Source organism: Suncus etruscus, chromosome 7, assembly GCF_024139225.1.
Source record: "Suncus etruscus isolate mSunEtr1 chromosome 7, mSunEtr1.pri.cur, whole genome shotgun sequence".
In the NCBI taxonomy this organism is placed as follows: domain Eukaryota; kingdom Metazoa; phylum Chordata; class Mammalia; order Eulipotyphla; family Soricidae; genus Suncus; species Suncus etruscus.
The window spans coordinates 20,451,891-20,477,307 of NC_064854.1; the positions used below are offsets into that span (position 1 = coordinate 20,451,891).

Here is a 25,417-nt window from a genome sequence, read left to right on the forward strand (position 1 = left end):
TGGAGGTAAGGCATTTGCTTTGCATTCAGAAGGACGGTGGTTCGAATCCTGGCATCCCATATAGTCCCCCTAGCCTACAAGGAGTGATTTCTAAGCATAGAGCCTGGAGTAACTCCTGAGCACTGCCATATGTAACCCAAAACCCAAATACCAAAAAAAAGACTTGTCTCCTGCCCTGAGTCCTGTTCCCACCCAGCTGCCCAATGTGTCCATGTCCCTTTAAAAAGGGACAGTAATGAGGCCTCTACTCGAATGTATTCAATATTAATACCTTCATGTACAAATCCACAGAGAATAGGACCTGAGTGGTGAGCAGGTGCAGGGCCCAGTGCCCTGCAGTGGAGAAACACCAGGAGTGGTTCTTGCTTTTGTTTTCTTGGGGTTTGTCTTGGGGAAAGATGTTGGGCCCATCAGAACCACGAGGGAGCATTACAGGATCCACAGGCCCAGGATCAGGAAGAGGAAAGTAGAAGGGCCTGTGCCTTTCTGTGGCTGTCCTTGTTTGGGGGCCATACCCAACAGTGCTTAGGATTCACCCCTGGGGGCCATATGCCATAATGAGGGGACCAGAGTCAAGGTGTGCAGGATAAGCACTGTATACCTGTACAAGCTCTCTGGTTCCAGCCAATGAGCTGTACCTAGGATGCAGGTGGAGAAGGCACCCCCTGTGGAGTTGGGGAGCACCATTCTCTACAGAGAAAACATGGCTCCAGCCCTGCCCATCTGGCCAAAAATTGTCCGAAGCTGGAGCTATAGCACAGCAGGAAGACACGTGACTGACCCAGGTTTGATCTCTGGCATCCCATATGATCCCCAAACTTGGCCAGGAGTTAGTTCCTGATGCACAGCAAGAAATAACACCCTGAGCATCGTGGGGTGTCACAAAATAAACAAAGTCTCCTGTGCACCCCTGTCAGAGCATGATACTCTGAGGACTCTGCAGCACCCATCCTGCCCTTCCTGAGATGTGCCCACTTTTTTGGGACGGGCCACACCCAGTAACACTCAGGGGTTACTCCTGGCTATGCACTCAGAAATTGCTCCTGGCTTGGGGGACTATATGAGATGCTGGGGGATCAACCACGGTCTGTCCTAGGTTAGTACATGCAAGGCAAATACCCAACTGCTTGCGCCACCACTCCAGCCCAAGATATGCCAACTTTATGCATGTTTTAGATTGGCAGTGGCAGGGCTGGGTGTGATGAAGCCTGACGGAGGAAAGAAACTGATGGGACACAATTCAGTCCAACATTCGTCATCTTTATCAGGGGTGAGCCTGAGCCCATTTTCCTTAAGACAGCGGCACTGTGAGTGACTTCTATGAGGCCTGCTGCAAAATTAACCTACAAGATCAACCCCCCCCCCCCAACCTCCACTTTGATTCTGTTAGCAGGTGACAGTGAGGTGACAGGGATTCTTTGCACGAAGCCATTTTCGAAGACTCTGTTTCCTTTCATTCTTCTTGAAAAAGAAATTCCAGCGAAGAGCCCTTTCAGAGGTTCGTTCTTTTCCCTTGTACAAGTCGTCCTCGAAACTGCCAAATGCTCTGGAAATGATGCCAAACAGACTGAGTTAGTGGTCCCTTGTCCCCTCCTCCTCTGGAGCAAGGACAGAATAGCTTCCCAGTAAGCAGAAAACAAGAGCTCCATCTAAGTCATCTCTGAAATCCAGAACTACTCTGGGACTCAGATGTGGAAAGGGGCTAGAAAGCTGGCTCAGGGCTGGAACACATCTGTAGGAGCCACAACATTTTGTTTTGTTTCGTTTTGTTTTGGGCCACACCGGCAGCACTCAGGAATTACTACTGGCTCTGTGCTCAGAAATCGTTCCTGGCAGGCATGGGGTCCATTTGTGATGCTGGGAATTGAACCCAGGTCTGTCCCGGATAGGCTGCATGCAAGGCAAATGTCCTACTGCTGTGCTATCTCTCTGGTCCCCAGGAGCCCCGGCTTTGAGCCCTGGTACTGTGGGGTCGACAGGAACTACCCTTAACTAAATGAGGCATTTTCCCCCGTGTCCTAAAGCTGTGGGCCTTATTAGTCAGAAAACATGCCTTGCCTCCCTATCCCCACTGCCTCTCTTCCTCTGTGCCTGTTTTCTGCTCGAACCTTCTGCCCTTTGACCTAATCCGAGTCTAAAAACTGGGCTCTGGGTGATTGATTTACCTGCTAACCGTTTCCCTCATTTGTTCTTAGCCCCACCCCTTTTTTTGGTTTGTGGGCTACACCTGGCAGCACTCAGGGGTTCCTCCTGGCTCAGAAATCGCTCCTGGTAGGCACAGGGACCATATGGGATGCTGAGAATTGAACCGGGATCTGTCCCAGGTTAGCTGTGTGCAAGGCAAACATTCTACCACTGTGCTATCCCCTCATTTGTTCTTCATTTGTGCAACTATTCAAGCTTTTACCTCTGTTTTTCTTTTGGGGGTGTATTTGGGGGGCTTGCAAGATTTGGGAATACCAGGGTTCAGATCTGGGGAAGTAGGACAGGACTGATGGCGTGGCCCTGAGAGGCATGTGCTCAACCACCTGACCTACAGCTGGGTCCTGTTGCTTTTATTTGTTAATGCTTTGTTCTTCAAAATTAAAACATGTTTGCAGTTGGGCCTCAGTCATAAAAAGAACAACCTCCTTCACCTGAGCAACATTCCCACTACCAATGATCCTCAACTCCTTCCTCCCCCACCTCAGACCTCAATTGTATTCGAGACAGGCATTGTACTTCTCTCACTCATTACATTGTCATGATAATTGGTAGCGTAGTTATTTCTCTAACTGCACTCACCCCCTTTGTGGTAAGCTTCATATCATGAGCCGGGTTCTTTCAGCCCTCATCTCTATTGTCTCTGGATATTATTACAATAATGTCTTTGATTTTTCTTAAAACTCATAGGTGAGGGGCTCAAGAGATAGCATGAAGGTAAGGCATTTGCCTTGCATGCAGAAGGACAGTGGTTCAAATCCCTGGCATCATAGGGTCCCTTGAGCCTGTCAGGAGCAATTTCTTTCTTTTCTTTTTTTGTTTGGTTTTTGGTTTTTGGGTCACACCCGGCAGCGCTCAGGGGTCACTCCTGGCTCTCTGCTCAGAAATAGCTCCTGGCAGGCACGGGGGACCATATGGGACACCGGGATTTGAACTAACCACCTTTGGTCCTGGATCGGCTCTTTGCAAGGCAAACGCTGCTGTGCTATTTCTCCGGGCCCTCAGGGGTTACTTCTGGCTCTATGCTCAGAACTCGCTCCTGGCAGGGTCAGGGGACCCTATGGGATGCTGGAATTCAAACCACCATCCTTCTGTATGCAAGGCAAATGCCTTACCTTCCATGCTATCTCTCCTGCCCCTGCCAGGAGCGATTTCTGAGTGTAGAGCCAGGAGTAACCCCAGAGCACTCCCAAGTGTGACCCCAAAACAAAACAAAACAAAACAAAACAAAAAAGAACCCATAGATGAGTGAGAGTATTCTGTGTCTATCTCCCTCTGACTTATTTCCTGTTGCTTTTCTGAGCAAATAGCAAGGCCAACTGGGAGAACGAGTGATGGTGCAAATCCTCTGTCTGTCCCCGATGTCAACAGGGCTAGTGGGTGTGGAACATGGCTTAACCTGGGCAAGGCCTCAAGTTCAATCCCTGGAGCCACCTGAGCAATGCTGGATGTGATCCCCGTGTTAAAGAGATGGAAAAAGAGGCAGAGGTCCAGAGAGAAAGCAGAGTGGGTAGGGCCTTATCTTGGCCCTAATCAGGTTTGATTCCTGGCATTCTATAGGGTTCCCAGAATACCACCAGTGATTTCCTGAGTACAGAGTCATGAGTCAGCCCTGCGCACCACTGGGTGTGGCCCCAAAAATAACAAAACAAAAATAGAGTCAGGGTTTTGGTTCAGAGACTAACACAAGGGGCTGGAGCAGGTAGGGCATTTGTCTTACACGTGGCTGACCTAGGTTCGATCCCCAGCATCCCACAGGATCCCCTGAGCCTGCCAGGAATGAGCCTGGAGCACTATCAGGTATGGCTCAAAAATAAAACAAAGACTAACACAGGAATGATATTTATTTGACCTTTGGCTTTTTCCTGCTCCTAGACTGATTCAAATATATATATTCAAATATATATGTATCAATATATATTCACATATTGATCCATATGAGTGTCAAGGGTGCAAAAGCCTAAAATGATTTGCAAATAATGCACCGGTATTGTGTATTCCTGAGGAAAGCGCAAAACGCAAGGACACCTTCTCTCTATGGGACTCTGATTGCCCCTCGGACCTGCCCAACGAGAATCCCCCCAAGACACAGGACTGGTCTGACATCTGCTTTGAGACTCTCCTAGGTTTCTCCTACTCCTGCTCCCCCAAGTTCTGAGTACTTGGGGTGAGCCACTGTGCCCTTCCACTTGCAAACCTGAGGATCAGTGAGTGTCAGAGGATGAGCCCCCCCACCAAGCCCCCAGTCTGGCCTGGGACCACCTACCTTCAGGTCCAAGTCTTCTGTTTTCAATCCCCAAAGTTTATTGGCCAAGCCTGCTACCTCCTCCTCAATCATCTCCTGGCTGGTACCCTTGACATCGATGTACTGGCAGTCAGCACTGGCGAAGTGGCAGGAGATGGCCTGAAAATGAGCCCAAACATGGTGGGGAAAGGATGTCCCCGAGGCCCCAATCACTTTACTGGAAAGGGCCCTGCAGCACCATATATCCCAGGGAAGTTGGGTCCTGCATAAGTTTGCTGGTTTTGTACTTATTTGGGGCACAGCCATTGGTGTCTGGGAGCTACTCCCAGCTCTGTGCTCTGGTCAGTGCTCAGGAGACCAAGTAGTGTTGGGATCTTGCATACCGGGCCCATGTGCCCCCTCTTTGTAGCCAAGCTCTGTCACACAGCCCCAGCCCTGTCAGGAAGATAAATTCTAGAGAAGTGAAAAAACAGGGTATCGGGGTCAGAGAGATAGCATGGAGGTAAAGCATTTGCCTTGCATGCAGAAGGTTGATGGTTCGAATCCCAGCATCCCATATGGTCCCAGAGCCTGCCAGAAGCAATTTCTGAGTGTAGAGCCAGAAAAAGAAAAAGAAGGAAAGAAAAATCAGGGTATTGGGCATTTTGTCAAATAAGTTTTGTTTTTTGTTTTTATTTTTGGTTTTTGGTCACACCCGGCAGTGCTCAGGGGTTATTCCTGGTTGTGCAGTCAGAAATCACTCCTGGCTTGGGGGACCATATGGGATGCCGGGGATCGAACCAAGGTCCATCCTAGATCAGCCGTGTGAAAGGCAAATGCCCTACTGCTGTGCTATCACTCCGACCCCTGACACTTCTTTTTTTTTTGTTTGTTTTGGTTTTTGGGCCACACCCAGAGGTGCTCAGGGGTTACTCCTGGCTGTCTGCTCAGAAATAGCTCCTGGCAGGCCCGGGGGACCCTATGGGACACCGGGATTCGAATCAACCACCTTTGGTCCTGGATTGGCTGCTTGCAAGGCAAACACCGCTGTGCTATCTCTCCGGGCCCCATAGTGTAAACTTTTTATACTGCTCATACCATATTACTTAGTATTCTAGACTTGAATATTATGATTTTTTTGGTTTTGATGTTTTGGTTTTGGGGCCACACCCGGCGGTGCTCAGGGGTTACTCCTGGCTGTCTGCTCAGAAATAGCTCCTGGCAGGCATGGGGGACCATATGGAACACCGGGATTCGAACCAACCACCTTTGGTCCTGGATCGGCTGCTTGCAAGGCAAACGCCACTGTGCTATCTCTCCCGGCCCTTCTTTTTCAAAGTGCCATTTCTGAACATTAGGCCAAGCCTCTGTTTCGGTCTCAGGCTGCCAGCCACAGAGTCAGGAAACTCATCTCTGAAGCAACTCTGGAGTCTCGTCTATATTTTCAGACACCCCTGAGGTCCCCTAGCCCCTCAGTGATGAGAACCCAGTACACCAGGCTATGGGTGCCATGACACACAGTCGAAACCAAGTCCCAGGGTCACCAGTCACTGCCTGAGTTTATGGAGAGTGGCCAGTTCGTACATACCTTTCGGAAGCCCCGGGTCTTGTTTTGGCCAGAGCCGTGGATGAGCAGCGGGTGGAAGAAGACTGTGTCCCCCTTTTCCATCACCAGGTGTACCCGGTCGTTGTTCTCGTCATAGTCCAGGATCCCGTGGAACAATTTGTTCACGCCTCCCTGGAACATACCAGAATGTTTCGCTTCTGTACTGGAGGGGCAAATGCCTCCTCCAGCAAAGGCACAGGCCCTGAGGCCTTCTGAGAGAATTTCATTTTATTTTATTTTTGTCTCATTTCTTGGGGCCATACCCATCCGTGCTCAGGGCTTACTCCTGGCTCTGTGCTCAGGGATCACACCTAGCAGGATCTTCTGCAAGCAAGGCAAGTGGCTAAAGCCTTTACTATCTCTTTCTCCAGCCCAAGAAACTCCACTCTTTAGGTTTTGTTTTGTTTTGTTTGGGGCCACACTCAGCTGTGTTTAGAAGCTACTTCTTTTGTTTTGTTTTGTTTGTTTGTTTGTTTTTGGGCCACACCCAGCATTGCTCAGGGGTTACTCCTGGCTGTCTGCTCAGAAATAGCTCCTGGCAGGCACGGGGGACCCTATGGGACACTGGGATTCGAACCAACCACCTTTGGTCCTGGATCGGCTGCTTGCAAGGCAAACGCCGTTGTGCTATCTCTCCTGGCCCTAGGAGCTACTTCTGATAATGCTCAGGGGTTACTTGGCTCTGCACTCAAAACTCAATGCTTGCAGGCTCAGGGACCATCTGGGATGTTGGGAATCAAACCCGGGTCAGCCACGAGCAGGGCAAGTTCACTCTCCGTTGTGTTATCTATCACTCTGGCTTGAGCAATGCAATTTTTAGGAGAGTTAAAGACACAAACATTTCCCCAATGACTGGTTTCAGAAAGACAAATATTGGAACAAAATCCAAAATGCAAAAGGGATTCCTTGAAACCATTAGGGCCCAACAAAGCACCTAGAATTTATAGTACTAAACTATAAATGAAGAGGTAGGTGTGTTAAGAACAGCCTTCTTGGACCAGAGAGATAGCATGGAAGTAGGGTATTTGCCTTGCATGCAAAAGGACAGTGGTTCGAATCCCAGCATCCCATATGGTCCGAGAGCCTGCCAGGAGCGATTTCTGAGCGTAGAGCCAAAAGAAACCCCTGAGCGCCGCAAGGTGTGACCCAAAAACAAAAACAAAAACAAAACAAAACAAAAAAAGAACAGCCTTCCTAGCTAGAATGGATAGGGCACTTGCCTTGCTTGTCCCCAATTGAGGTTTGATCGTGGTCCAGAGCACTGATAGGAGTGACCAGGAGTGATCCCATAGCCCAGAACCAGGAGTGAATCCTGAGACCTGAGTGTGGCTCAAAAATCAAACAAATAAAATCAAATTCAAAGTGACCAGAGCAGGGAGGGCACTTACCTTATAAGCTCCTGACCCAGGTTTGGTCCCCTGAGCCTGCCAGGGGTAATTTAATCCCTGAGAGACACCAGGTGTGGCCCCAAACCAAATAAAATAAAATAAAATGACGAGAGAGAGAGAGAGAGAGAGAGAGAGAGAGAGAGAGAGAGAGAGAGAGAGAGAGAGAGAGAGAGATACACTCCTTACATAGAGTAGTCCCCAACCAAACCTCCCAAAGGAAGTGTCTAAAGGAAGAAAAAAATGCCTCCCTGTTCCCCGGGGAACTCAGTGTCTGGACCTCTGGGAGGCCAAAACAGAGAGAGATTCTGCTGGGCCTCCAGGCCCACCTACCTCCCACTCCGGGTAGCCATGGGGCTTCAGGGTGCCCTTGTGAGTGCCCGGGAGCACCACCAGGCAGCCGTTGTTCCGGTCAATGTGCTCCATGGCTGTCCAGGCACACACAATGCTGTTGCTGGGCCTGAAGGGGAAGTAGTGCAGGTCCTGGTGCAGTGGGTGGCGGGAGGTCTTCTTGCCTGAAGGGGAGACTCCTGCTGTCAGAGTATGTAGGCCAGGCGGACACACAGGCAGAGAGGATGCCTAGAGCAGTCAGTGCAGGGCTGTGCCCCACAGACATGCACACCCCCTCCCCCTAGATCGTGGGGTGTGAAGCCTTCCAAAAATCATAAAAAATAAAACACTGAGCTGGAAAGATAGCACAACTGTAGGGTATTTGCCTTGCATGCAGCTGATCTGGGATAGACCGGGGTTCGATCCCCAGCATCCCATATGGTCCCCCGAGCCTGCCAGGAGCAATTTCTGAGTGCAGAGCCAGGAGTAACCTCTGAGCGCTGCTGGATGTGGCCCCAAAATGAGACAAAACGAAAAAAAGAAAATAAAAACACCTGAGTGACTGGCTCCTTCTCCTAGGGTTCGAACCAAAGACCAAACTCTCCAAGCCAAATCAGGGTTGTACTCAGCAAGAAGCACAGAGAGGAGGATGTTTGCCTTGCAGGCATCCAACCTGAGTTTAGTTCCCACCATTCCATATGGTTCTCAGAACATAGCCAGGAGTGATATTTGAGCATTGCTGAGTGTGGCTCAAACTGCCCCCTGCCCAAACAAAAACAAAACAAAACAAAACAAAACATCACAGAACTTCAAACACCATCACCACCACCACCAACATCAACAAGGTAAAATAAATGCAGCTTCCTGGGTCCTGCCTTCTGAACCAATCTATGAACTGGATTTCAGTCAGTACTAGATGTGAAGCACACAGGCCAGGTTGTGGTCCATGGTTGGACACCTGCCGAGTATGTAAGGCCCTGGCTTGGAGCCTATGTTATGTTACATATTAAAAACCTCAAAAGGGCACAGCGGGGAGGGTGTTTGCCTTGCACACAGCTGACCCAAGTTCAATCCCTGGCATCTCATAGGTTTCCCTTAGCCTGCCAGGAGTGATTTCTGAGTGCAGAACCAGGAGTAACCCCTGAGCACCACCAGGTATGGCCCCAAAACAAAAAGAAACAAGATAAAGGGCCAGAGAGATAGCATGGAGGTAGGGCGTTTGCCTTTCATGCAGAAGGACAGTGGTTCGAATCCCAGCATCCCATATAGTCCCCCGAGCCTGCAAGAGTGATTTCTGAGCATAGAGCCAGGAGGAACCCCTGAGCGCAGCTGGGTGTGACCCAAAAACCAAAAATAAAAATAAAAATAAAGGGGGTATGGTCCCCCAAGCCAGGAGCGACTTCTGAGTGCATAGCCAGGAGTAACCCCTGAGTGTCACTGGGTGTGGCCCAAAAACCAATAAAATATAAAATAAAATAAAATAAATAAAATAAAATAAAATAAATAAAGGGACTGGAGTAGTAACATAGTGGTAGGGTGTTAGCCTTGCACATGACCAACCTGGGACAGACCTGAGTTCGATCCCAGACATCCAGTATGGTCCCCTGAGCCTGCCAGGAGTAACTTCTGAGTGCAGAGCCTGAGTGCTACCGGGTGTGGCTCCCCCCCCCCAAAAAAAAAGACAAAAACAAAAAAAAAATTAAAGAATGTCAGTAACCATTGACTCCTACGACCTGTTAACATTCTGAGAAATTACCATGTATTTTTTTTTTGAGGGGGGTCACACCCAGCAGTGCTCAGGGGTTACTCCTGGCTCTGAGCTCAGAAATCTCTCCTAGCAGACTCAGGGGACCATGTGGGATGTTGGGATTCGAACCACCATTCTTCTGGTCCTTCTGAATGAAAGGCAAACGCCTGACCTCTAAGCTATCTCTCCAGCCCCGAAATTACCATGTCTTTGGGTCCAGATCACAGGTAAATCCTAGGGGCATCTGGGCTCATGGTACTGGATAGAATGACATGATAAATGCATATTTCCATGAAGACAGTTACCCCACAGTTACAGCAGTAACCCCTGCTCACATCTGCACTCACTGTCAGGGATCAAAATAAGGTACATGTAAGAGCAAGTGGTCAAAGCAGGCGAAGTTTAGTAGCAGCTGGACACAAGGCAGCAACCGTGTGGCATTCCAGCCTTTTCTTGCAGCTGCTCCAGAGCAAGAATGCTTGGCTTACCTGTGTCTGGAGGCTTGTTGATCAGCATGGTGTGCATGGCCATGATGTTGGGCCCAGTGAAGCATTCCACGTACCTGAGGATCTAAGAAAGGGAGGAAAGAACGTGGGGATGAGATTCCGGGACGATCATGCCAAGCGAAGCACTATAGAAGAACCAGAGGGTCAGATGAGACGATTTCCAGAACCCAGAGTATGCAAGGGGGCAGTGGTGCAAGCACCAGGTCTAGTATGCGTGAGGCCCTGAGTTTGACCCCAGACCCCCCTGAACACTGATGCCCTCAAGGCACCGTCAGGCCTACCCGGAATGAGCATTTTTTGCTTGTATTTTTGGGCCACACCTGGTGGCACTCGGATGTTATACCTGGCTCTGCACTCAGGGGTCATTCCTGGTAGGCTTGGGGGATTCTATGGGATGCTGGGGGTTGAACCTGGGTCAACTGCAAACACCCTTCCTGCTGTGCTGTCACTCTGGCCCAGGAACAAGCATTCTACCATGCAGCAGACCACACATGGAAATATCAGCACTGAAGAAGCACCATGAAACCACTGCACTCTGAATCCCACCTGGGGAGCCTGCAGGAACCCTGACACCTTTTCTCGGTAGATCTGACCTGGGTGGGCAGGAAGGGAAGGTCCTGCTTCCGATCTTTCGGTGGGGAAAGCCACAGGGAAGACAACTTCACCACCTTAATTCCCCACAGATTGTAGAAATGAGAAGGATGGAGGAGGGCCCAGCACACTGACAGTGGTTCAGGGGAAATATGCCAATGACCTGACATCCTGAGTGCCATGAGCAGAGACTGGAAATGGGGGCACAGTGTTGGGCAGGCAAAGGGCATTGAGGAACAACCAGCACGGGGTGACGCAGCCAGAGGGGAGCACTGAAGGAAGTGGTTCAGAGGCATGTTCGTCTCTCTGTGTCTTTTCTCCATGTCTTTCCATGCCCCTAATCATTGGTTCACAATTCATTCATTCATTCACACATTCATTGGTTCGCTCTTTCATTCATTTGCTCATTCATTGGTTGGCCCACTCATTGGTTCACTCATTCATTGGATCGTTAGTTCATGGTTCACTCAGTTCCTGATTCGCTCATTCATTGTTTTGCTTATTCTTTGGTCACTCTTTCATTGGTTTGTTCATTTGGTTCGCTCTTTCTTTCTCTTTCTCTTTCTTTCCTTTCTCTCTTTCCTTCCTTCCTTCCTTCCTTCCTTCCTTCCTTCCTTCCTTCCTTCCTTCCTTCCTTCCTTCCTTCCTTCCTTCCTTCCTTCCTTCCTTCCTTCCTTCCTTCCTTCCTTCCTTCCTTCCTTCCTTCCTTCCTTCCTCTCTCTCTCTCTCTCTCTCTCTCTCTCTCTCTCTCTCTCTCTCTCTCTCTCTCTCTCTTTCTCTTTCTTTTTTTGGTTTTTGGGTCACACCTGGCAGCACTCAGGGGTTACTCCTGGCTCTAAGCTCAGAAATTGTCCCTGGCAGGCACAGGGGACCATAGGGATTCCGGGATTCAAACCACCGACCTTCTGCATGAAAGGCAAATGCCTTACCTCCATGCTATCTCTCCAGCCCCTGGTTCGCTCTTTCATTTGAGCACCCATTGGTTCATTCATTCATTCATTGGTTCGCTCACTCATTGGTTCACCCAGCCAATGTTGGTTACTCATTTGTTCAATCATTGGTTTGTTCATTCAATGGTTCATTCATTCATTTCTCCCCTCATTCACTGATTCACTCATTCATTGGTTCACTCATTCATTCACTCATTTATTGGTTCTCACATTCATTCACTCATTCATTGGCTTGCTCATTCTTTGATTCACTCATTGGTTTATTCATTTGGCTCGCTCTTTCATTTGTTTGCTCATTCATTGGTTCATTTACTCATTCGCCCAATCATTGGTTTGTTCATTCAATGTTTCATTCATTCATTCATTCATTCATTCATTCATTCCCTCATTCACTCATTCATTAGTGTACCTCGGGCAGCTGGCAGTAGCTGAAGAGCTCCGGGTCCTCCTGAAAGTCCTGCAGTTTGCTCACCACCCGCTCGTTGGATTCGGTCACCGTCTTGGCGATAGTCACATCCTTCATGACCATCAGCCCTAGGGGCTTCACCTCCTTGCGGCAGATCCTCTCAAATTGATTCCTGCAAGAGGAACCCACCACCAGCCTCTCCTGAACGGAGCTCTAGAGCCCTCTGTCTGGGGCTGCTCTGGGAAGGGTGCTCAGACCTGGGGGGCCAAGACCACACTCTTGAGGGACCAGATCTCCCACCCCTATGGCAGGAAGACAGCCTAGCATGCAGACCTTCCTATGATGTGAGCACGCATATGATATGGGCACATGTGATGGGCGCATGCATGAGTTGTGGGCTCATGTGAGGGTTCACATGTGTATGTGTTTCATGTACACAGGAATGCGTGTGTATCTCTGTGTGTGTAGGTGTGAGGGCTCAGAACTGGAGCTCCTGAGACCATCCGACTCTCAGCCCTCCTGGCAGGAGGTCAGTTCGAGAACCTGACAGATTGCCCAAGACACCCCCAGTGCTACAGGGCCACCTCTAGTGGTTCCCTGGAAGACCAGAGGGTGCTACGGATCAAGCTGAGGGTCTGAAACCCCCTGTCAGAGCTGAATAATAGAGGTATGGGCCCCCTTCACTGTTGGAACTAGGGCACTGTCTCCGACAGCAGGATCATTCCAGGTGTCCCAGACAAAGAGGCTTAAATATGCACAGCTTTAACAAGTGGGTCTGAGTCTGGGCCCCAGGACCCAACCAAAAAGGGTCTCTGGACAAACCCCAAAAGCCTCATGGTATCCCCGAGCCACACGTGACAGAAGGTTGTGTCAAAGGAAAGGTGCAACTGTACCTGTAGCGTTCGATGTTAGCATCAGATACCAGGTTCTTAATGACAAGAAACCCATTATCTTCATAAAATTTCCTCTGCTCCAAGGTCAGCACATCCGTATCTAAGGTGTACCTAAAGGGGGAGAGGAACGTCCCAAATAGTCCAACTGAAAGTGACTCTCTCCTCCCTCCTTTGCTTCCCAAATCCTTCTTCTCCCTCCTTCTCTTTTTCTTTCTTTCTTTCTTCCATCCTTATTTCTGGACCACACACAGTTGTGTTAAGGGCTAACTCTTGGCTCTGAGCTCAGGAATCACTCCTGGCAGTGCTCTGGGGGTACCATATGGAATGTCAAGGATAAAGCTCAGGTTTGTTGACTCAAGGCGAATGCATTCCTCACTGTACTATTGCTCTGGGCCTTTGTGTCTAAGACTTTCAAGAATTAATCTGGAAGGCCAGAGAGAGAGCATGGAGGTAAGGTGTTTGCCTTGCATGCAGAAGAATGACGGTTCGAATCCCAGCATCCCATATGGTCCCCTGAGCCTGCCAGGAGCAACTTCTGAGCATAGAGCCAGGAGTAAACCCTGAGCGCTGCTGGGTGTGACCCAAAAAACAAAAAAAAAAAAAAAAGAAAGAAAAGAAAAACTAGCTTTTCTTTAAAAAAAAAAAAAAAAAGGAATTAATCTGGAGCTTCAGCAGGCAACACGGGGACAGCATGGCTCCATGCTGTAGGCTTTTTGGCCAAGCTTAGGGGAAGCTGTGGCCTCCGGATGCCCCCCACAGCCTTCTCTCTCCTTTCTCCCGGACCCCATGGTTACCCCGGGCTGCCTACTGCTTGGGGTGCCAGCCAGGTAGGTCCTGGCAAGCATTTTGAGGGTGGCCCCAGGCCTCCCCCATCCCCTACCCAGCACCAGAGCGTTTATTGGGGGAAAAGACTGGCGAACTTCCCTTCCCACTAATTCTCATCCTCAAACCGTGCGGGGGCTATTGCATAAACTGTAAAATTTATATAGATTTATAGGATATCATATGGTTTAATCCACTTTGTTAAATAGGATATCATAGGTGTTCATCTATGTTTACAATATACAGAATGTCTAATGTTGTAATATTTCCTTCCCCCACTGGCTCACCACCTACAAGTACATTTCTAGTTCTTTACTCTCACCCCCACTGTCTATTGCCCCACATGGAACCATTTTTACCCTCAGGTCTTCGCTCCTTATGAAGCAGATTAATATCTTCTCTCAAGCTAACTACCAGTCAGCTCCCAAAATTAAAAAATAGACTCTCAACCTGAGAAGAAACCAATACTCTCTTCCTATCAATTTTAGTATCTACGGACTCCTCTCCTCCAACTCCCTTCACTGGGCACCTGTGCTAGCTACCATAATCAGTTTCGAGACACCCACTCAAAGACATTTCCTGATATGGGAGTGCTGGAAGTGCTGGGAGCTGTTTACAGACTTTGATTTGGCCAAATCAAAGACCAAAGTGGTGTCTCGGAAACAACACCCTCCCCTTGTGACTATTTTATTTTTGTTTGTTTGTTTGTTTGTTTTTGGATCACACCCGGCAGCGCTCAGGGGTTACTCCTGGCTCTATGCTCAGAAATCACTCCTGGCAGGCTCGGGGAACCATACAGGATGCCTGGATTCGAACCACCATCCTTTTGCATGCAAGAGAAACACTTTATCTCCATGCTATCTCTCCGGGCCCCCCCCACCCCCGTGACTATTTCTAAAACATAAAGGGGACATATGTAACTTTTTTTGTATATCTTAGATGTATTCCCTTAACATCTATAACTCTTTTTGAATATCCTTTTATACAATGGCAATTTTGCCCATTTTTTGTTTGTTTGCTTTTTCCCCTTTGAGATCTGTTCAATAAGCAAAGCTGGTAGAAGGGTATCTCTGAAGAGAATTCATGTTAGAACCAAGTTATGGGGAATGTTGAACTTGCTCCCTCAGCCCCCCAGATGCACCAACAATACCTTGTGGCATTGTTTCTCTTTTGCATAGGCACAATTAAATGGGAAAATATTACAACAATATGCAAACAAGTTCTTAGCTAATAGAGATGGGAACACAAATTTGGTAATGCAGTTAGGCTTTATTTCCTGAACATTGGCCTAATGACTCAGCTTAGGCCTCAAAAGAATGGGCATCACCCACACACACCTGAACAATGGATACCATCTATGGAAACAACCACAATTGATTATAACATTACCAAGATGCAATCCAGGGGCTGGCATGGTGGCACTAGAGGTAAGGTGTCTGCCTTGCCAGCGCTAGCCTAGGCGTCCCATATGGTCCCCCAAGCCAGGAGTGACTTCTGAGCGCATAGCCAGGAGTAACCCTGAGCATTACTGGGTGTGGCCCAAAACCAAAAAAAAAAAAAAAGATGCAATCCTCTACCAGGGAAGACCCTACCACTGCTTTGACATTGATTACTCCAAAGAGTGCTCTCAACACCTGCTTGCAGGGCAGGTCTCTCACATCTACTGGTGAGGTGAAACTAGAAGATGCTCCACATCAGCCTGACTTCAAAGAAGGAAATGCACAAAATCCAGAAACTTTAAATACAGGAACCTGACACCAACAACAGCTAAAGTGCGGAAAAAGCTTCACCTGGACCATGGAGAATGACTCAGGGGTTGGACAGACTGGTATGCCTGGAGCCCAGAGTCGGTCTTATGCCGATAAACTTCTAGGGTGAGGCCTTCTTGTAATCAGGCCAAGGATTTTTTTCCCCGTTTTCCCCACATTTTGCTGGGCCTATGCAACAGCAATTGCCACTTTCACACCTTTACTACTGTATTTTTTTTAACACATATCCTTTAAGAAAGAAAATAAAACAGCATAATGAACTTAAAAAAATATTAACTGTAGTAGAGCGCCTGTCTCAAATAAAGGCAGGGGATGGGAAGGAAGGAGGGGGGAATTAGGGGTGAGAATATTGCACTGGTGAAGGGGGTATTCTGTTTGTGACTAAAACCCAACTATTATCATGTTTGTAATCATGGTGCTTAAATAAAAAATTTTAAAAATTAATCTGAAAAGAAAAGCCCTAAAGGTTTAAATCCAAAGCATTGATTTCTTTTTTGTTTGTTTTGTTTTTTGGGGTTTTTTGGGGGGGGGTCACACCCAGCTATGCTCAGGGGTTCCTCCCGGCTCTACGCTCAGAAATCGTCCCTGGCAAGCACAGGGGACCATATGGGATGCCAGGATTCGAACCACCATCCTTCTTCATGCAAGGCAAATACTTTACCTTCATGCTATCTCTCCGGTCCAAAGCAATGATTTCTGACATCAAAACTAGACGGATTCAGGGCCCGGAGAGATAGCACAGCGGCGTTTGCCTTGCAAGCAGCCGATCCAGGTCCAAAGGTGGTCGGTTCGAATCCCAGTGTCCCATATGGTCCCCTGTGCCTGCCAGGAGCTATTTCTGAGCAGACAGCCAGGAGTAACCCCTGAGCACCGCCGGGTATGGCCCCAAAACCAAAAACCAAACCCCCCCCCAAAAAAAAACCTAGATGGATTCGGGGCCGGGATCCTGGCATCCCATATGGTCCCAGAGCCTGCCAGGAGCAATTTCTGAGCGTCGAGCCAGGAGGAACCCCTGAGCACTGCAAGGTGTGACCCAAAAACCAAAACAAACAAACAAACAAACAAGAACTAGATGGATTAAGGGCCAGAGCAACAGCACAGTAGATAAGACACTTGCAAACTTCCTAGGAGTTTTCTGTTTCTAAATTTAAAAATACATTGAGAAAAATCAGAGCCAGGAAGGGTCATCTTGAACACTTTGTACTTTTGCAGTTAGGCAACATGGTATAATTTTTGTTTGGGGCCATCTGGCATTGCTCAGGGCTTATTATTCCTGGCTCTGTGTTCAGAGGTCACTCCTGGCGGTCCTTGGGGGACCATATGGGATGTCGGGGATCAAACCCAAGTCAATTTTACCTGCTATACTATCAATTGGGTCCTGGGGCCAGAGCGACAGCACAGCTGTAGGACGTTTGCCTTGCACGAGGTTGACCCAGGACGGACCTGAGTTCAATCCCTGACTTCCCACATGGTCCCACAAGCCAGGAGCGATTTCTGAGCGCATAGCCAGGAGTAACCCCTGAGCATTACCGGATCTGGCCCAAAAGCCAAAAAAAAAAAAAAAAAAAAAGGTACTGGACCATATGGTGTTTTTTGTTTTTGTTTTTGGGCCACACCCGGCTGTGCTCAGGTGTTACTTCTGGCTGTCTGCTCAGAAACAGCTCGGGGGACCATATGGGACACCGGGATTTGAACCAACCACCTTTGGTCCTGGATCGGCTGCTTGCAAGGCAAACGCCGCTGTGCTATCTCTCCGGGCCCCTATGGTGTATTTTTACGCAATTTAGTTGCCATTAGAGACCATACCACTTTTTTTGAGGTGCTGGGAATGGAACCAGGGCCTCATACATCCAAAGCATGTACTCTGCCACTGGGCCACCTCCAGGGCCTAAAGACTCTAACATAGGACAGTCATGGGGATGAGTGGAAGGGTCAGCAACTGAAGCCCTGGCACTCACAGTCAGTTCCTAGCATCAACAGAAGCAGAACCTGAACATAGATCCAGAAGTAGCTCTTGAGCAGGTTTGACACTCTAAACCAAAAAGAATTTAAAAATAAAGACAATGAAGGGCCTGAGGGATGGCACATTGGTAGGGCATTTGCCTTGCACCTGGACAATCTGGGATGAACCTGCGTTTGATCCCCAGCATCCTATATGGTCTCCTATGCCTGCCAGAAGCAATTTCTGAGTGCAGAGCCATGAGTAACCCCTGAGCCCTGCTGGGTGTGCCTTCCCCCCAAAATAATAAAATAAAATAAAATAAAATAAAATAAAATAAAGACAATGAGACCAACTTACTGGAAGTTCTGGGGCTGGGAAGTGGCAGGATAAACAACTCCAGAGGTGGGGTGAGCGACCTTGGATGGGAATTAAGGTGAATAAGATTAAATGTTGGGTCAGAGAGATGATAATAATGAAGGGTAAAGCTCTTGCCTTGCACTCAGCCAACCCAGGTTCCATCCCCAGCATCTCCAGACCCCCTCCAGAGTGATCTCTGAGCGCAGAACCAGGAGTCAGCCTTGAACACCACCGGGTGTAGCCCAAACCCCGCCCACCCCCACAACAGAGGTGAAAAGTGGTGTGACTTTTGTGGGGTACACACAGGAGCTCTGAGAAGGCTCCTCAATGGACCCTAGAAGGACTAAAGCACTTTCATTCATTTTCACAATAGTCTGGGAAGGAGACTCAGAGCACAGTTTTTGTTTGTTTGTTTGTTTGTTTATTGGTCCACACCTAGTGATGCTCAGGGTTACTCCTGTCCCTTTTTTCAGGGATCACTCCTGAGGTCTCAGGGGACCCCATGGGATGCCAGGGATTGGATCTGGGTCCCACCATATGCAAGGCAAGCCGTGCTATTGCTCTGGTTCCACAGAACCTCAGATCCCAGTTTCTCCCACTGCCCTGAACAGGAAGTCAAGAAAAGCCAGACAGAAAGTGGATGAAGTCAGTGGGCAGAACAGGCAGGACTGGCCTTCCCGGCTTCTCTCCACGCCTCTGCTCTGCAGGATCAGCCCTTGCACACAGCTGTGGGACTCAGAGACCAGTGGAACACAGGTCGTAAGCAGGTGAATTTAGCAGTCACACTAGAGCTCATTCGTGGGACAGGCCAGCAACCTAATCAGACACAAATGGCTAGGGTACAAAGAGATGCAGCTGTGACACACACCCCCAGCTTGCACCCAGACATGCTGCAGGATCAGCTGTGGCCAAAGAATCTGGACAGACACCGAGTCCCAGGGGCCTTGGGACCACACAGGGGCAGAGCCACGCAGGGGCTGACACCCAGGAAAATTTGAGTCCAGGCAAGGCTCAGAGGAAAGCTGACTGAACTAAGGAAGGCAGACACAGGACAAGGAACATCGGGCCCGTGTAAAGGGGAGGCCTGGATGTCTAGGGAGGGACCGGGCCCATCTATGTGAACTATAGACTTTAGACCTTCCAAGTTCTGCAAGTATCTCAACTCCCAAGAATCCTCCAGCTCTGGAAAACCCTCTCCATGCTGATCATTCATTTTTGGCCCTCATCCAAAAGCAGAGGGAAATACTTTTCAAAAGTAGTGAGGTTTTTTTGGTTGTTGTTTTTTTGGCCACACTCTGTGATTCTCAGGGGTTCCTCCTGGCTATTTACTCAGAAATCTCTCCTGGCCTAGGGGAACATATGGGACGTTGGAGGATCGAACCGTAGTCCATCCTAGGTTAGCATGTGCAAGGCAAACGGCCTACCGCTTGTGCCATTGCTCTGGCCACTGAAAAGTGATATTTTGGGGCAAGAGCAATAGCACAGTGGTAGGGCATTTGCCTTGCATTTGGCTGCAGAGTGTGGCCTCAAAACAAAAACAAAACAGAAAGTGGTATTTCATTTTGGGGTGCCCAGTTTCTAGCACAGGAATGGGGTAGCTGCAAATGACTCTAAGGCTCTGGATGACACGTATTGGATATCATAGCAGTTCTATAGAGTTCTATCCCTATTTGGTCTCCTACACATCACTGGAAGTGAGCCCTGAGCACAGAAGCTAGGAGTGATTTCTTTTTGTTGTTGTTGTTGTTTTTGTTTTTGTTTCTGGGTCACACCCGGCAGCTCTCAGGGGTTACTCCTGGCTCTAGGCTCAGAAATTGCTCCTCGCAGGCTCAGGGGACCATATGGGATGCCGGGATTTGAACCACCATCCTTCTGCATGAAAGGCAAATGCCTTACCTCCATGCTATCTCTCTGGCCCCAGGAGTGATTACTGAGCATAGAGCTGGGAGTGATCTCTGAGCACTGAGCCAGGAGCAGCTCCCAAATCAAGCAACAGCAACACACAAGGCTCGGTAAGAGAAATTGTTCATCTAAAAGCAGCAAAGACTGAGCCACAGAGAGAACCGGACCATATTCCGGATCTTCATTCCTGTCCTGTGCCAGGCTATACCCAGCGGTGCTCAGTGATCACACAAAGTCCTGCAAGGCATTTCCCAGAAAAAGATGTTCCTTCAGCATAAACACAAATAGCACGAAAAGTCTTGTACCTTTTTTTTTGCTTCGGGGTCACATCTGCTGATATGTCGGGTTAGTCCTGGCTCTGTGGTCAGGATCACTCCTGGCGGTGCTTGGGGGATCATATGAGGTGCTGGAGATGAATCGCAGATGGACCGTGTGCAAGGCCAGTGCCCTCCCCACTGCTTTGGCCCTCCCTGAATTCTATATGATTGGTTAATGCTTAGTAAATGTGGAAAATGGATGCTAAAAACGAAATATACAGACCAGTTCTAATGACATAATAATACTACTATTTAATTATGTCGATACACCAAAAAGAAACACTAAGACGTTTACAAATCAGGGGCTGGGGGCTGGAGAGATAGCATGGAGGTAGGGTGTTTGCCTTGCATACAGAAGGACGGTGGTTCGGATCCCGGAGTGATTTCTGAGCGCAGAGCCAGGAGTAACCCCTGAGTACTATCGGGTGTGACCCAAAAACCAAAAAAAAGAAAAAAAAAAGCTGGCGCCAGAGAGATAGCATGGAGGTAGGGCGTTTGCCTTGCATGCAGAAGGACGGTAGTTCTGATCCCGGCATCCCATGTGGTCCCCAGAGCCTGCCAGGATCGATTTCTGAGCATAGAGCCAGGAGTAACCCCTGAGCGCTGCCGGGTGTGACCCAAAAACAAACAAAAAAAAAATCAGAAGAGGGAGCCCCCGAGCGATAGTGCGACAGTACAGTAGTAGGACATTTGCCTTACACACGGCTGACCCAGAATGGACCTGGGTTCGATCCCCGGCATCCCACATGGTCCCCTGAGCAGGCACTATTTCTGAGTGCAGAGTCAGAAGTAACCACTGAGCGTCACTGGGTGTGGCCCCCCCTCCCCGCCCCAAAATCAGAAGGCGGCTGGAGTGGTAGCACAGAGGTAGGGCATTTGCCTTGCATGTGGCTGGCCTGGGACAGACCAGGCTCAATCCCCAGCATCCCATATGTCCCCCCCCCCCCGTGCCAGATATGGCCCCTCCAAAACCAAACAAAACAAGACAAAATCAGAAGAGGAGGGCCAGAGCGATAACACAGCAAGGAGGGTATTTGCCTATATAGTGTAGCCGACCAGGGTTCAATTCCTGGCATCCTTGGCACATGGACCCCTGAGCCTGCCAGGAGTAATTCCTGAGTGCAAAGCCAGTAGTAACCCGAGAGCTAGGTGTGACCCCACAAAAATTTTCTTTTCATAGTGTGTCAACCCAGTAGGATCCCAGCAAATCTGACAGGAAAGTTGCACAGGACTACCAAACTCAGGGAGACTACACAGGAACATGGAAGCTCAACAATCCTCAATCAATCCTCAATCACTGACATTAATAAACACCCTGGGGAGACATAGAACAGTTCTTACAAATTGTCCCTGACTGACCCAAATCTTGATAATTCCATTTGCTTTTGTGTTGTAACAAGTAATATGAAGTAAACTTTGTTTGGGTCTGCAAGGGGCAGGCTAGGGTGGGAAACTGGGGCCCGGTGAAGAGAAGGTCACAACACATTGGTGGTAGGATTGGTGTGGGCACACTGAATCCTAAAATGACTGTATTATAAACAACTTGGTAAAGCACGGTGTCAGAATAAAAAGTTGAGCCAGAGTGATAGCACAGCGGTAGGGCGTTTGCCTTGCACGCGGCCTACTTGGGACTGACCCCAGTTCGATTCCCAGCATCCCATATGGTCTCCCAAGCCTGCCAGGAGCAATTTCTGAGTGCAGAGACAAGAGTAATCCCTGAGCGATGTTGAGTGTGGCCCAACCCCCACAATAAATAAATAAGAGAATACGGGCCTGGAGAGATAGCACAGCGGCGTTTGCCTGGCAAGCAGCTGATCCAGGACCAAAGGTGGTTGGTTCGAATCCCGGTGTCCCATATGGTCCCCTGTGCCTGCCAGCAGCTATTTCTGAGCAGACAGCCAGGAGTAACCCCTGAGCAACGCCGGGTGTAACGCAAAAACCAAAATAAATAAATAAGAGAATAAATATAAAAAGAATAAATGTCATCTAAAAAGAAATGTTTACAAAAATATCAGAATTGTGAAACAAAATTGGGTTATGCTATTATCTGAGCAGAATGTTACACTTGGAGAAGCAGTAACAGAGCAGACCCAGAGCTGAGGTTTACCCCTCAGCTAAAGTAAACCTAAGAAGGTTTACTTCTGGGGCGGAGAGATAGCACAGCAGTGGGGCTTTTGCCTTTCATGATCCAGGAGGGATCCGGTTCGATTCCCGGCATTCCATATGTGCCTGCCAGGAGTTATTTCTGAGTGCAGAGCCAGGAGTAACCCCTGAGCGCTGCTGGGTATGACACAAAAAACAAAACAAAACAAAAAAGATAATTTTTGCTTCAAAATAAAACCAAATTTAGGCATGCAGTAAACAGCCACACTAAAGACCCCTGAAAAACAGAAACTGGATTCCAAGCCACAAAACTGATTCAGCAGACTTAGGAGACTTTGGGAAATTAGGGTATTATTAAATCCTAGGCCAAAAATAAGTGATGTCTCTGGTAAAAGATCAATAAGATTAATAAGTATTGTGATCATTATATTAAAGAGGATGTCAATAAATTCTATAGAATATTTGGATGATTATCTCTACCTCACAGAAGTCATATTTTCCTGCTATGTAAACTATTGATCACCCCCTTCTTCCTTGCTAGCTCAGAATGACTTGCCAAAGTAAATGTTTAAAAAGCCTGCTGGGGCCAGAGATAGCATGGAGGTAAGGCATTTGCCTTTCATGCAGAAGATCTTTGGTTCAAATACTGGCATCCCATATGGTCCCCCGAGCCTGCCAGGAGCGATTTCTGAGCATAAAGCCAGGACTAACCCCTGAGCACTGCTAGGTGTGACCCAAAAACCAAATAAATAAATAAATAAATAAATAAATAAATAAATAAATAAATAAAAATAAAAATAAAAATTCTGCTGGGCCACCCAGCCAGAACCAGGTGCATAATATGATTGGAAGCCTGGACTCCTGCTGCAGTGACTACTAACATGTGAAAGATTTATAATTCACTTTGACCACAATAAAAATTTATTTAATAAAAACCTGCTCTTGGGGCCAGAGCGGTGGTGCAAGCAGTAAGTAGGGCATTTGCCTTGCACACACTAATTTAGGACAAACCACGGTTGGATCCCCCAGAGTCCCATATTGTCCCCAAGCCAGGAGTGATTTCTGAGCACATAGCGAGGAGTAACCCCTTAGCGTCACCAGGTGTGGCCCAAAAGGAAAAACAAAACAAAACAAAACAAAACAAACCCTGCTCTTTGAGTGAATAATGGGGCTAGATCCAAAATCTTGGTGTGAGGTTTAGTCACAACCCACTGACTCTTGTGCCCTGTCTCCTAGAGGAATTCCTGTGCCCAGTTGTTCCTGCTCAGCCCGAGTGGCTCGTGGCACTCCTCCATCACCCTTGGGCAGATGGGAGGGGGCTGGAACCATAGCACAGTGGTGAGTCCTTTGTCTTGCATATGGCCAACACAGGACAGACCCCAGTTCGATTCCTGGCATCCCATATGGTCCCCCAAGCCTGCCAGGAGCGATTTCTGAGCAGTCAGGAGTAACCCCTGAGTGCTGCCAGGTGTGACCCCAAAACCAAAAATAAATAAATAAATAATAAATCCTGCTCAGGGACTGAACAATGAAGTAAAAACAACAGTTACTCTAAGCCAGTGCTTCTCAAATAGTGGGGCTCCGTAAAGGGGGGCGCGTTTGACCTCGGCAAACACTGTCATAACAAGTTAAGCCCGTGTTTATGTCTCTGTATGTCTCTGAAGCTGAGAGTTGCTGTGTCCTGCTTCAAACCCCAGCTTTGAAAAGCTATGCATTGCAAAACGTGCTAATGGTAGCCATTAATCCAGACATCACCTCTGATTTAAAAATCAGCTCAAATTATAATGAATTTTTGTATTGCAGGTTAAAGTTTTTTTTTTTTTGTGGTTTTTGGGTCACACCCGGCAGTGCTCAGGGGTTATTCCTGGCACCAGGCTCAGAAATTGCTCCTGGCAGGCACGGGGGACCATATGGGATGCCGGGATTCGAACCGATGACCTCCTGCATGAAAGGCAAACGCCTTACCTCCATGCTATCTCTCCGGCCCCAAAGTTTTTTTTTTTTAAATAAAGATACAGTGCTTGCTTCGGCAGCACATATACTAAAATTGGAACGATACAGAGAAGATTAGCATGGCCCTTGCGCAAGGATGACATGTAAATTCATGAAGCGTTCCATATTAAAAAAAAATAAAGATACTATTTACAGTCGTGCAGGGGTGCGAAAAATGTTTTCTTCTTCCTAGGGGGGCATGACAGAAAATAATTGAGAAACACTGCTCTCAGCAGAGACTCTAAAGTCAGCTATTTCCAGACTAGTGAGACAGAGGAAGGCTCCCCACCAAATTTCGAAGGAGCTTCTACAAGTGTGTCCTGGCTCAAAACAATTCATCTGAGCAGCTGAAAACAAGTTCTGTGCATTGATTTTCTAACTCAGGAGGAAAACTCAGGGTTGTGTCGGGTTAGATTCGGGTCACTCCTGGCTGTGTTCAGGGACCATGTAAGTGCTGGGCATAAGCCTGGCCAGTGTGTGAAGGGCCACACCCCAGGCACTGGGGCTACTCCTGGCTCTGTGCTCAGTCATCACTCCTGATGGGGGTACACGCAGGGACCACAGGTAATGCCCAGCACGAACCAAAATCTGCATCCAGGCATGCAAGTGCCTATATATATATATATATATATATATATATATATATATATATATATATATATATAGCCATGGGGTGCTATCTCCCTCTATATGCACCTCACTAAAACTTTGGGGCTTACCCTCTGTTTAATCAGTTTAGCTTCCTGAGAATCAACAGCGCAGAGCCAGGAGTAAGCCCTGAGCATGGCCGGGTGTGACTCCCTAAAACAAACAAACAGTCACTTCCAACTCCACAGGGAATTGAGATCTCCCAATCTAAGTTACCTGTCTCTGGGCTGGAACAACACCCCAAGTTACTCTGCCCCCTATAGACCCCCATCCCCAAATCTCTCCAGCCCCTTCCTTGGCCCACTCTGCAGGCCAGGGATTTCGCAAACACACACAAGTCAACTGACCGCTGTCCCCGGGGTCACTGCCTGTAGGACTGGACAGCAGCCCAGGGCTCCAGTCACATGCAGGGGAGGTCACCTGGGGTGCGGGGCTTGCTCTGTCCTGTGTCCCCTGGACTGTGTCCAGCTGGAGAGCCCCGTGATGAGCCACCCAAGGTTCCCCAAAGCTCGGCGGCCTTCAGGGGGGGCCGGCCAGAGCCTAGGCCCCAGCAGGACACCCCTGCCCGCCTGCCCGCCTGCCCGTCCTGCGCGGCCCAAAGGATACGACGGTGCCAGTCCCGCTGCCGATCTTGGGGCGTCCGAGGTGCCCCAGCACCACGCGCAGGCGGGCGGCAGCTCGTGGCTGGTCCATGGCGGCGGCTGCGAAGTGACGCGGATCCCCAG

General features: G+C 48.6%; 1 protein-coding gene and 1 non-coding gene across 2 annotated transcripts; one reads left to right on the forward strand and one right to left on the reverse strand.

The window, feature by feature from the left end:
- Positions 1-1,446: 1,446 nt before the first annotated feature.
- PHYH (phytanoyl-CoA 2-hydroxylase) lies at positions 1,447-25,417 on the reverse strand. Its single transcript, XM_049777092.1, has 9 exons — positions 25,299-25,417; positions 17,731-17,789; positions 12,841-12,951; positions 11,951-12,119; positions 9,983-10,064; positions 7,751-7,932; positions 6,015-6,164; positions 4,469-4,606; positions 1,447-1,546 (listed from the first exon to the last, which is right to left on the reverse strand). Exons 1-9 carry the CDS (start codon positions 25,383-25,385, stop codon positions 1,493-1,495), a joined length of 1,032 nt encoding a protein of 343 aa, XP_049633049.1. The 5' UTR covers positions 25,386-25,417; the 3' UTR covers positions 1,447-1,492.
- LOC126015138 (U6 spliceosomal RNA) lies at positions 24,070-24,176 on the forward strand. Its single transcript, XR_007498032.1, has one exon. It is a non-coding gene; the product is annotated as a U6 spliceosomal RNA (small nuclear RNA).

What these genes read in the sequence shown, in the direction of transcription:
- PHYH (XM_049777092.1), bottom strand. Translation starts at nt 25,385, where the DNA reads ATGGACCAGCCACGAGCTGCCGCCCGCCTGCGCGTGGTGCTGGGGCAC. An exon ending in AGACCCGGGGCTTCCGAAAG is followed by an intron (nt 4,607 to 6,014) that starts GTATGTACGAAC and finishes GCTCATTTTCAG; the next exon opens with GCCATCTCCTGCCACTTCGC. An exon ending in CAGAAGACTTGGACCTGAAG is followed by an intron (nt 1,547 to 4,468) that starts GTAGGTGGTCCC and finishes CATCATTTCCAG; the next exon opens with AGCATTTGGCAGTTTCGAGG.